This window comes from Pteropus alecto, unplaced genomic scaffold, assembly GCF_000325575.1.
Source record: "Pteropus alecto unplaced genomic scaffold, ASM32557v1 scaffold101, whole genome shotgun sequence".
NCBI classification, from domain to species: domain Eukaryota; kingdom Metazoa; phylum Chordata; class Mammalia; order Chiroptera; family Pteropodidae; genus Pteropus; species Pteropus alecto.
In genome coordinates, this window is record NW_006432945.1 from 15,206,430 (window position 1) to 15,218,865 (window position 12,436).

Here is a 12,436-nt window from a genome sequence, read left to right on the forward strand (position 1 = left end):
GGGACTGGTACCATCTTAGGCCTCAGCAGTGCAGAGGACCTTCCATCAGCCCAACTAGCTGACGACTTCCCCAGTGCTTCTCGAGCTCTTGGAAACATCTAATACTGTTGGGCCATCGCTTCCTTGAATGTCCCCCTCTCTTGGCTTTCATTCCACAGCTCTCCAAGTTTCCCTACTTCCCTCGTCACTTCTGATACTCCTTTCAGTTCTTCCTTCTTCCCAAATCTCCCTTCTCCATCATCCTTTGAACCCCACGTTTCCTTCCATGCTCTCATCCTCCAAAGGTGATTTCATTTACTCCCCGGGCTTCGGCTATCAGATACACATACATTGACAACTGTGAAACTTCTCTCTCCAGTCCAGACAAGTCTGGAACCTCAAATTCTACTGATGTTACCGACAGGCACAAAAATATGTCTAAAACTGAAATCGCCTCCTTCTGCTCCCATCATCCCCGAAATCTGCTCCTGCTTCATTCGCAATCCCTTTTCAGTGGAGCCCTTAGCCATAGCCTGGGAGGATAATTTAAGTCCCCCTGAAAAAACTATGTATAACTCTTTCCACCCTCTAAATGGATGTTGAATCTGTCCCTCCTCCTACTACCTCCTGCTACCAACATCTGTATTTTCTTACCTGAATTATTACGAAACCTCTTCACTGATTTCCAGGTCTCTAGTTTCACTCCTCTGAACCATTCCATACAGCTGACACATAGATCTTTCTAACACACAAATCACGTGATGTCCCTTCTCTGCTGGAAATCCTTCAGTGGTTCCCTACTACCTTTGGAAGAAATAGTTCTCCGTCTCTTCTGAACTCTAGACACTTTTATCCCACTTCGCGCTGGATGACTTTACTCCAGTCTCCCACAGTGGACTCATCCTTGACAAATACCCTTCCTGACTCTCGGCCTCAATCTGGGTCTCTCGCTGTGTCCCCTTCGCCGTGAAGAGCCCCATCGTCTTACCTGTGCCTAAATCAGGTATCTGAGCAGCAGCACCCTGGTGATCCCCAGACCCGTCCCCAACATCCAGCTCATCACAAATCCTTTGGACTCTTCCTACTTACACCTTCTAACCTCATCAGCTTCTCCTCCAATCCAGTATAAACAGCCCAGCCCAGGTCGCCATAATCTTTTGTCAGTAACAGCCTCCTGACTGGTCTCCTTTTTCTAACCCTGTCCTGCCTTCAAAACCTTTCTCCACACTATAGGCAGAATTATTTTTCTAAAACGTTAACATGATCGTGCTTAAAACCTTATGACGATATTCCACATCATAAGAAAAAAATAGCTTTCATGGAGCTTAGGCCCTAGTGAAGTAAGCTGAAAAATAATAAGTAGACAAGATCATAGATAACAGCAAGATCCTGGAGGGAGGGTGAGTTTGGATTCAACAGTCAGGGCCAGCCTGGGCAGAAAGCACATTTCAGCAAGGCCTGGAGGGTCAGAAGGAACCGGCCTCGAGAAAGGAGGCTGGCCCACTCGGTGCTCTTACTTACCGTCACCCTCACTGGCCCGTGGGCTTCCCAAGGGCAGCGCCTGGGATCTAGTCATCGGGTCTGATTTAAACACCAAACACACAGTCTTGGGCACTTAGAAATTCTGAACACATGTTGGATGAATGAAGGGATGCGTAAAGTTTAAATTTAAACTTAAATGTTTTGCCCATCCAATTTGAGATGAATTGTGTCCTCACATATTTTTGTATGTTTGCTGACATCAACTTGTAAAACTTCTAAGCAGACAAATTTCTAGGCAGACAAAATTCGAAATTTCTAAGCAGATAAAGGTGAATGGGATTTAGACTTTAAAGAGGAGTTTTGCTTTCCTTAAATCCTTCTAAAATATTTTAGCACAGATCCTATATAGGATATCAGAAGGGACGCATCACTTGCTTGGTAGGAAAACTGCAGGATATTTTAGCCCACCAATCATGAAAGCCGGCATCGGTCGGCAGGCTGGGCTTCAAGGCTCCCTGGCGATAATTGTTTTACTACAAACTGTTTTAATATAAACCCGGATCAACATCAGATATTCAGATTCATAAAGAAAATGCTTTCAAGTCATTATGGTTCATTTCTGCTAAGCAGGGAAAAAACAATAAAGGATTCTTTAAACTATATTACATTGCATTTAATTATCAAACTTGAAAATAAAATATTCAGGTTCATAAGCCCTTACATGCAAATTAAAAAGTTTTTTAAACAAATTTGGCAGCAAAACCTGACTTGACATGAAAGCATTTATATCTTTCATTTAATCTACTGGTGTGACTATTCATTTGTTTCACTACAGAAATAAAATGTGTTTAATTAGAGGGTGCTGCCCCTCACCCCACGGAAATATTGGGAAATATATGATATATGCAATGTTTTGTTTTTCTAAAATCTAAAAGGTTCTGATCTTCAAGCCACATCTGGACTCAAGGGTTTTGGATAAAGTATCTGTATCCTATTACGACACTCACCCAATTCTATTATCTTGAGTTATAAAACTTCCATAATGTGTGGGCTTTGAAGTACTAAGCAAAAAGTAAAGTCACAAAAACACATTAGCATGATTTGAGCATTTGGAAGTAATATAATTGAAAACTGGTTCAGAGTTTCCTTTCAGATCTGATTTAAAGTATGCATTTATGCCGCTATATTATTGCTTTTCCAATAAGTGAATCCTTCCATGAGCCAGAGATGCTTCGGAGCATGAGGAAAGTTGTATAGGTAAGCCCTTTGTATACAGCCTTAACCTAAACATTGCAATCTTTTGAGTAATTTGCCATAGCTTCTAATTTTGCAAAGTGTTTCACTGTTCTCATTTTATAACTTTTATAATTTTCTTATACTCTATGTTTTTTCTCCCCAAAGTTTCAAGAAGCAGCACCTACCAGCTGGGAGCAAGGTTCCTACTCTTTAGAGGGCACACATCCAGGGCCCAGATGCAAACCCCCTTATGTGTATTATTTCTGATTCTCTTAATCGCCCTGTAGAAGTACTTTCTCATCTTCTCATCACACAATTGAGCAAACTCAGGCTCAATTTGTCCAAGGCTGTTGAGCGACGGAGTAGAATTTGAACCCAGGGATGTCTAGCTCCAAAGTCTGTTTCTCCCAAAACAAATGGGCAAATAACTGGGCCATGCTCCGATCTCATTCTCAACTTGTGTCTCGTTGGAAGGAAGACATTGAGGCTGCTTCACTCATGGAAGGAATGACAGTATCGTTGTTTCTCTAAAAAAATGACTATGCTAATAATTTGACAGCATCATAAAATGAAGATATAGTACCTGGTTTTAAAAGATTCAACTCTAAAACCATATAAAATGTCAATCGATGCAATTTTTGTTCCAGTATTTTAAATAAATACAAGTAATCAAAATTGGGTATGCTTATCAACAAATACCACCAGATCCGATGTTCGATGTTCACCTACCTTTTAGAAGCGTCATCTATATTTATTGGAAATGTAACCATACAAGGGGAAGAGAAAGGCTTACACCACATAACAACATAGCATAAAAGGACAGAGGTGGAGATCATTAGCGATTTTAATTGTTTTAAGGCCCATTAAAATTAGAGAAATGTCAAAGCACCCACAATGTTAAGGGTTCATTACTACAGCATTTTAGAGTTTACTAGTTCATACCTTTCAATCACAGCAAGTTATTAGCAGTGAAGGGATGAACCCTCTTAAGAGGGTTTCTATTCCAACGATAGGATGTTATGGACAAGACAACCTAAGTTTAAAAAAATTAGTAGCAAGCGCTAGTTGAGTTAATCTGTTAAAGACAAACTGTGGCCTTGGGAAGCTAAATGAAAAAGCAACAGTAAAGCTTACAGAACTTAGCTCGTACAATTTGCCTTGAAGGCGGAAGATTGGTTCCCTGAAATAGCAAAGAATTATATGCTTTAGTTCAGAAAAAAAAGTTTTTAAAATAAAGTCTGTTATTACCTCTTCTCCTTTCAAAACAATGGAAAAAAAAAATCTAGAGCAGAGGTTTCGATTTGTTCAATAATTGTACCTCTGAATTAAAAAAAAAAAAACCTCTAAAGTCATCATTGTTTTGACTTGAAAAGAAATAACAATGCAAATACTCATTATCACATAAAACATAAAAGAAACAGCAAACTGTCGGAGTTAATGCAATCTCTGGAGAGCGCTATTAGTAAGAGACAGCGGGTCAGCCCAAAACACAAAAACTCAAAGGATCAGATGCTCTTGGAATTAACATATTCATTCACCAACAGGAATTTGGTGTGGCAGAGAATAAGTCCAACATCTGCCTTCTTTATGAGCTGTCCCTTCACTGTTACCAAGCTGTGCAAATGTGTGAACTAGTCAGCAGCACCAGAAAGCTCGTGCAACTACTCACCATATCGTAACCTTGAACTGACTCATGGATTTGATGTTAAACCAAACTTACAGGTCATGTAAGCAAGCAAAGTAGGACACAAGGGGTCGAATTTGGAAAGCAGAGCAAATAGCAGAAAAGTTATTTAAAATAAATCAATAGGGTTAACTGCATAATATAGCAAAAAAAAAAAATGCAATTCACTTCAAAAACTTAAAAAGCCAAAACAAAACGGAAAGCTGCATTTCCAGCACAATTTGCACATGATTAATTAGCATTTAAAAAAACGAGTCAATCAAGCGACTTAGTGCAAATCCTTTAGGGCGCGCACGCTGATTCCTTTAAACAGCTCCTACCTGGTTTCCGATTGTGTTTTTCTTGTGAACTTGGCTGCTCCTCTGCTGAGCGCTAAGGGAAGCAAAGGAGAGAGCGGCGCTGAAGAAACTCTTAAGATTTCTTTTCCGAACACGTAACAGACACGGAAATGGATACAGGCTTTAAAAACGGATCGACAACTGAAGCAGAGCTAGTATCGAACATCCAGGGTCGGTTTAATTCTGGAAGCAGAACCAACTCAGTGGTAACTCCTAGTACCGACGAGCGATTATGAACCAAAAAAATAACAGCACGAGAAAAGCTGCATTGCTCATCAATAACAATATGAGTCGATGTCCTGCAGGTATACAGAACAGTAGTACTAAAAATTAAGTTAACAGGCATTAAGTATATACCATGTTCTACGTGCTTTACAGATATTAGCGATTCTTCGTTTAATCTTAACCCTGGTAGGTAGTTACTGTTATTCTTCTCATTTTACAGATGGAGAGACTGAATCACAGAGAAGCTCAATGAATTTCCCAAAGTTACTCAGCGAACACATGGCGGCACGAAGTAGTCTGACTCCAGATATTACCCAATCTCACTGCTTTGAATTCCATTACATGGTGACAACTCCCATGGTACATTTCCAGCTTGGACCTATCTCAACTCTAGACTCATGTATTTATGACAACTCACCGTCTCCACTTGGATGTCTAATGGGCATCTCAAACTTAACAGGCCAGAACGGACCTCATAACGTCCTCCCTAAGACCTGCTCCACCCCGCCTTCCCCTTAATGCCTGGGCAATTCCATATTCCAAGTGCTTAAGCCCAAATCCTTGACATTCACACTCCATATCTGATCATCGGCAAATACTATTAATTCCACTCCTTAAAATGTTTTTAAAATTCAACACCTTTTTACCGCTCCCATTGCTACCACCTTGGTCTAAGCCGCCATTATCCCTCCTTGGATTGTTGCCAGCACTTATTTTCTGGCCTCTGCTTCCACACCAGCCCCCATAACATCTACTCTCGACGTAAAAGCCAGAGTGATCCTTTTTATTTTTTATCTTTTTATTTTTTATTATTTTTTTTAGGTGAGGCAACACTTGGTTGACCTCACAGATTGCAAGGACCTTGTCCGCTTAAAATCCCTTATTTTTTATCGTTTACGCCTACAGCGCCTAGTCTTCCTAGGTGGTCTCCCATCCAAGTACTAACCAGGCCCAACCCTGCTTAGCTTCTGAGATCAGACAGGATCGGGCTTGTTCAGGGTGGAGGAGATTTGGAATAGGGTGATCCTTTTTAAAGAGGGATCTTGTCACTCCTCTGCTCAAAACCCTCCACCCCTATGCAACAGCATTCCGGAAGCTCAGGGTGAAAGTCAAGTCCTTCACTGGTCCACAAGCCCTACTCGGCCGGCCCCACTCTGTGCTTCTGCCTCTTCTCCTCCTACTCCCCACTTCATCAAGGGAGTGGTCCAGCCACACTGATATTTCTTTTGTCCGAACCCATCCAGCATTCTCCCTTTTCGAAGCCTTTCTGCCGGCTGCTCCCCCTGCCTGGAATACGCCTCCCCCCACACATCTGCACGCGCCCGACCTCACCTCCTTCAAGTCTTCGTTCGAATGCATCTGTCCGGTGAGACCTACCACCACCACCCCGTTCAAAATTGCATCCCTTCCTTCTTCCAGGACTCTCATCCCCTGTACACTGTTCTCTATGGCATTTTTCACCTTTAAACATACTGCACAGGTTGCTGGGTTTTGTGTGTTTCTTGTCCATCTCCCTCCATCAGAATGTAAGCTCCTTGGGAGCAGGGGCTTTGTCTGTTTCATCCATTGCTCTATCCCCGGTGCCTAGAACCACCGGGCACTTTCCATGACAGAATTTCATCGACTGACTAATGCATATTTAGGATCTACCACTTGTAAGAATATGTGGAAGGAAAAAATAGATCCATTTTATAGCCAATTTCAAATATCAGTGTTAAAACAAATACTAAATCATCTTTTCTTTCCACCTAAAGAATAATCTTTGCAGCAATCGGCCAGCCCCATAAATCCAAAGATACTGTTGCTAATGACATATTTAGGTACTTGAAGTTATTCCATAAGCTAATAATAAAAAAATAATAATAAGCTGCCTCATTAGAAAACATCTTTTATCATAATTCTTATGTTTGCAGTGATAACTGAACTGAATTTTAAAAGCAATAATATTTAATATTTTATTTTAAAATGTGTTCATGGAAAATCATGTAATAAGGACTTGCAAGCTAATTTGAGCCTCTGGGCATAATTTTGGTCACAGGTACTTAACTAGTTATCTCTGTAATACTGTAAAACATTTGACATAAGTCAAAAATGTTAGGGCACCAACTATGGAAGACAGAAACGTGAATGAGGTATGGTCCTTGTAATCAGAAGCCTACAATTTATCTAATGCAAATGAGATGCATACATAAAACACAAAGAACAAAGGAAGAATAAGCCTTATAAGAATGAATATGTTGAGGATGTAATACACAATGCACGATAAAGATTCAAATAAAAGAAGGGTGTGCCGAGGGATGTGTGATCATTTCCCAAAGAAATGCTATGCAGAGTAATCGCTCTGAATGTTCAGAGACCGAAAAAAAGATTATTTTGGTCTGATAAGATCTGAGGTTTTCACAGAAAACCTGAAGAAAGGTAAAATTTTAATAGAGGAAGACAGCCAACTGCATTCCAAGAGAATGGAGTAGTATTAGCAAAGTCAGGAGGTAGAAAAATGAGGCATGCAGGAAAACTGTGGAAAGTAAAACTATTACAGCAAAATTATACAATCGTAGACTCGGGTTTGTAAACAACTTTAAAAGCCATCCAGTACAATAACTGTATGTTAGAGCCAATTATGGAGAACTTGGCCGTTACACTAGAGGCAGCAGAAAGTATTCAAAGTTTCTGAGCCAGCAAATGGCATGATCAAAGCAGTGTTTTAGTAAAAATTACCTCCCTGAAATGGGCAGTACTGACTCTGAAGCAGGAAAGACAGGAAGCAGCCAGCTTAGACCCCCTCACCGCACCCCACCCCCCCCACACACACACACACTGCTGGAGCCTTGCCCAGCCTTCAGAGTCTCATGGAGTATCATTTCCGGATTATGCCTTCTCAGAAACCACCAGTTATCTCTCCTTCCCATGAACTCCCAGAGCTCTTGGCCTGTGCCTGCACCACATGAACAGGACTGTGTGACCCGCAGGTCTCGAACTCTCCTCCTGGGTGGTCGAAGGTGTGCTGCTCTCGTCTCGATATCTCCACCTCCCTCACCACTGACACCACCTAGCAGTGCACCGGCTGAAGAGGTAGCAGGAGACAGATTCTACAGGACTTCGAAACCATACTAATGAATGTAAACTTTATTCCGAGAGCAATAGGGAATCCAGAAGGAATGAAAAAGAATAGGACGAGAGGCAGGAAGATTTGTAATAACCCAAACAAGGAAAAGAATAACTTTAGGGCACCAACTACCTACAAGACACTCTGTGGAAGATATAAACAATGACAGGAATAGAAGAATTCAAAAACTACAATAGAGGTAGAATCGAATGGGCTTGGTAAAGATGAAGGGAAACGAATATGAGGGGAACGAACGATACTCAGGTTTCTGGTTTGAGCAACTGGGAGTTACCAGCCACAGACAGTGGGAACGATGGAGGAGGTATAAAGTATAGGTTAGACGACGCGTTTATTTGGGAGTATCAGACTGAGGCTTCTCTGGAATATACGAGGAGAGGTGCCCAGTAAGTAGCCGAATATGGCACTAAGTCCAGGAAGAAGTTCTGGAATGCAGTCTAGATTTACAGGCATCAGATCAAGCTGGTAACTGAAACCACTGTGGTGAGTGACATCGGCCGGGGATAGAGCAATGAGTAAGAAAGAGGAGTCTCTGCAGACGAATGAGGAAAACCAGTCCTTAAACCCTGACCGGAGGATAAAGAGCTCCCAGAGGAAGCTGAGAGGGGGCGTCCAGGGCAGGAAGAGGAAAACCAGGAGGCGGTGGGGGGTCATCGAAGCAGAGGGACGGACTCCTTCAACGAGTGGTTTGTGACGTCCAATGAAGGACTCGGAATCGTCCAGCGGGTCACCTGTTTCGTCCTGGCCGAAACCAGGCTCGGTAGCGTGGTGCGGCAGAAGCGAGACCACAGAGGGCCGAAAAGTGAAAGGCAAGTGGAAGGAAGAACGAGTACAAACTCCAAGCCAGTCCGAAGAGGGCTCGAACGAATCGCCAGAACGAGTCCCTCGGAGGTACAGCTCCCGCGCCAACGGCAGGTGTGCCTCTCCCTCCACCGCTGTTCAGTGTCTAAAGGAGATTTGGAATTAAAAGAAACTTCAGCAGTAACCGTGATGGAGAGGACACTAGCAAAACGGCAACACGCAGACCCAGGCAGCGGGAAGGAAAGGGCCGTCCTCCATACTCCAGCGACAAAGCATCTGCAGAGCTGACTCTTTATTCCGGAGCCCTGGGGCTTGGTTAGCAGCAGCGAACAGAGTTTCCACTTTTTTTCTCTTCTAGTAGCCACCACTGTAGGTCACCACCAAGCTGTCAGTAAAGCAGGGCCGACTAATGAAAGACGATCGGCTGGATTCGTCATATTCTAGAACGGTGCTGTCCAGTATGACCGCTAATAGCCAGATGTGACCATTTAAACTAAAATTTTAATTAGAATTTAATTTTCATTTAATATGCATTTGATTTCCTGTTTTACTAGCCACAGTTCAGCTACTCGACGGTCACATGTGGCTCGAGGCTACTGTACTGAACAACGCAGATTATAAAACATTTCCGTCATCTCAGAAAGTTCTACTGGACAGCACTGCTCCAGAGGAAAGAAGCTCTCTTAGACTGTTCTGTTATTACCCCGAAAAGACTGTAAACACTTGCCACGAGTCCCCAGAGTCGGACTTGTCACACGCAGGCCCTGGCTCCGTCCAATCAGATTGAAGCCAAAGGGAGAAGGAAGCTATGTGACATCGATTCCCCTGCAGGATCACTCGTGAATTCTCAGGCTACAGAACTCGGGGGCCTATGAAAGAGGGATGACTCATCTCCTAAGATTCATTTTAAGGATGAAGAAAAAGTTCAAAATAACAGATTTGAGAATGAAAGAGAAAAGTTCAAGTCCACTGATTTTTTTAAATGGTCCTGGGAACAGTCGGATGTATAACTTATTTAAACAGGTCACACTAACGATGTCCTTGCAAGTGGCTCAACCCAGTATTTCTGTCTGGTAGGAGTCCCAGAAAGCACCCAAGCATTGAATTCCTAAATTTGCATATGAGTCAAAAGAAGGATCTGGTTATAATCTGATACCCAAGTTCTGATTCCACAAGAGAGAGAAATTCTTATGTTAGAAACTAGAGACACTATTATAATAGGACATGATTATGTATTAGGGAAAAATACAGGAAGAAAGTAAAGGAAAAGACTAAGATTGCTCTGGAATTCAGCGCCAAGGCTCACACATGCTGCCTGTCGTGACAACAGGCATTCCAGAGGATCAGGACAGAGAGATAACGGACGAACCACCCACCGAGTTTTCATGGTGCTCGTGTAACAAACTGGGATCTGCACACGGTACCATTTCAACTGTGAGAAACAGGTGTTGAGATCAGCTCGGCACACTGAAACACAGACCTTGGTCAGATGCTTGTGTCATAGACATGTCGCCCTGCAGGTCCCTGTCTGGAGCCCATTTCGCTCTTAAGCTACTGGAGAAATTTCAGTAACTCTGAAGGCAAATTCTGCCCATGAAACCAATGGAGAAAAGCACAAGAATTTGAAAATTTGCTTCCAAAGGCATTCAGCTAATAAGCTTGCCTTTCTATTCAAAGAGCAGAATTTCTGAGAGGGGGGAAGTGAATGAAGGAACAATTGAACTAGATCTTGTTTTCTCAAACAACAAAAACTATCTACAGTGTGTACAAAAAACAAAACAAAACAAAACAAAGGGTTGTGTTTGTTGTTGTTGTTTTTAACAAGGAACAATGACAAATTAAAATCCTTAAGTCGTGAGGAGAGTTGGCATTTTATTCTGTAATACCGTACTTTTAGGTTCAGAAATGATATTACAGTTGAAAGATCACGCTTTCAGAAATCAGGAAATTCCAAGGCAAGCCTACAGCAGCCCTGACATTACGCGTGGTACATATTTTACGGTCCGTGTTGAACAAAGAGCTGGAAGATGAAAAAAAAGTTCCTCATATCCAACATGGCCAAATAAATGCTATAGCAGACAGAAGAATTTTGAGATGTTCTGAACACTACTGAGAATATTCCGTTAATCTAATTTTAGCAATTTGTTTGCCTTTTTCAAAATTTTTAGAAAAGTCAACCCAGTTGGAAAAAAATATATGTATAAAACATTATATATACCACCATCCCTCAAACCGAGAGGTGGTCTCCCCTCTCTTGACAATTCTCTGAAAATCCCCATGAAACGAATGCTTATTTTCCTCAACTTGAGACTTTAATTTTGTATCTTTGGAACTTAAAAATACTTACATAATTGTCTTCAAATATGGCTTGATTTTTCTTCCTTGATGGAAACAGCATCCCTGCCAACTTTAAAATTTATAGCTACGACCATATTTTTCTAATTTTCAAAAGCACAAAAAAATAAACCACAACCCCTCAAAGTGATTTTGAAATGAACATTTCTTCATCTTCATAATTATCTCATGTCACACTGCAATGTACTCCAACCCAGCGTACGAATGGAAAGAACACCCACCTCTCATTCTCAGTGCAAAATATCACATTTGGAGATAATATCACAACTAAAAAACATTCCAGTTGCAATCGTACTCCAAGCATTATGAATTTCATAACAAAATAAAATGGTGCATCTAGTGAGCGAATTCCTCTGTGTGTCTGTGAGTGTGTCTGCGAGTATGTGTGTCTGTGTGTGTGTGTGTGTATACATATGGCACTTTTTCACTTTTACAGACTACACCGTAGTTTTCAAAAGCACTTTCAGGAAATTTCGTTAATTTGATCTTCCAACAATCCTGAAAGAAAGGGATTATTTATTATTCCACTTGATAGAGCAGTAAACTGAGCATCAGAAAGGCTAAGTGACTTGCCGAGACCCAAAGCTCATCAGTGGCAAACCCTGGAAAAATAGTCCAGACCACCGATTCCCAGACTGATCCTTTAAAAGGAAGTTTAGGTGTGCAATTTCGATTAGATGCTGAATGTGCAAAGCTGCTGGATTTCTAAAGCAGTTCAAACAATGCTTCTCTTTTCTACCCACCATCATAATGGTTCATAGTCTCGCTGCTGGAAAAATGGGGGCAGTCACCTGGACTTCGGAGACAGCGTCAAAAGGCTGCGTTTGAAAGTATTTACGTTTGCAAAATGATACGCCTTTGAAAACCCAGTTAGTAAAATACTGTCGCCCAAGTTTCTGAGGTAGAAAATATTGAAATTTACTGAGCAAAGTAAACTCTGGAACATTTATCTTTAAAAATAAAAGGGTAATCGAGGAAAAAAAATGTCTCAAGAGGAGTCTAGGGGTGAAATGTAAATTGTAGCACTGGTTACGAAACGTGTTTAAAACCTGAATCTTTCCAAACTGATTATGACTTTTTCTACGTGTCCTCAGGGCAGTGTTGTAACATCTTTTTTACTTTCAAGTTACAGTGTCAAGTTTGCTACGTCTGCTACATTTTTATAAGAACCTAACTGGCGTTTGTAATCAATAAAAATCACCATTAAAGACA

At 41.5% G+C, this 12,436-nt stretch overlaps 1 protein-coding gene across 2 annotated transcripts in view; it reads right to left on the minus strand.

Moving 5' to 3' along the window:
• The window catches only part of DNM3 (dynamin 3), a 234,643-nt gene that overhangs the window by 205,706 nt on the left and 16,501 nt on the right, over window positions 1–12,436 (minus strand). The window contains exons 4-5 of one of the 2 annotated variants that reach the window (XM_025043872.1): window positions 4,702–4,753; window positions 3,848–3,877 (exon numbers count right to left, since the gene is read on the minus strand). In XM_025043872.1, coding sequence (XP_024899640.1) covers window positions 3,848–3,877; window positions 4,702–4,753 — 82 coding nt within the window. The remainder of the gene's footprint in view (window positions 1–3,847; window positions 3,878–4,701; window positions 4,754–12,436) is intronic. The other variant, XM_025043873.1, reaches the window with a different exon arrangement.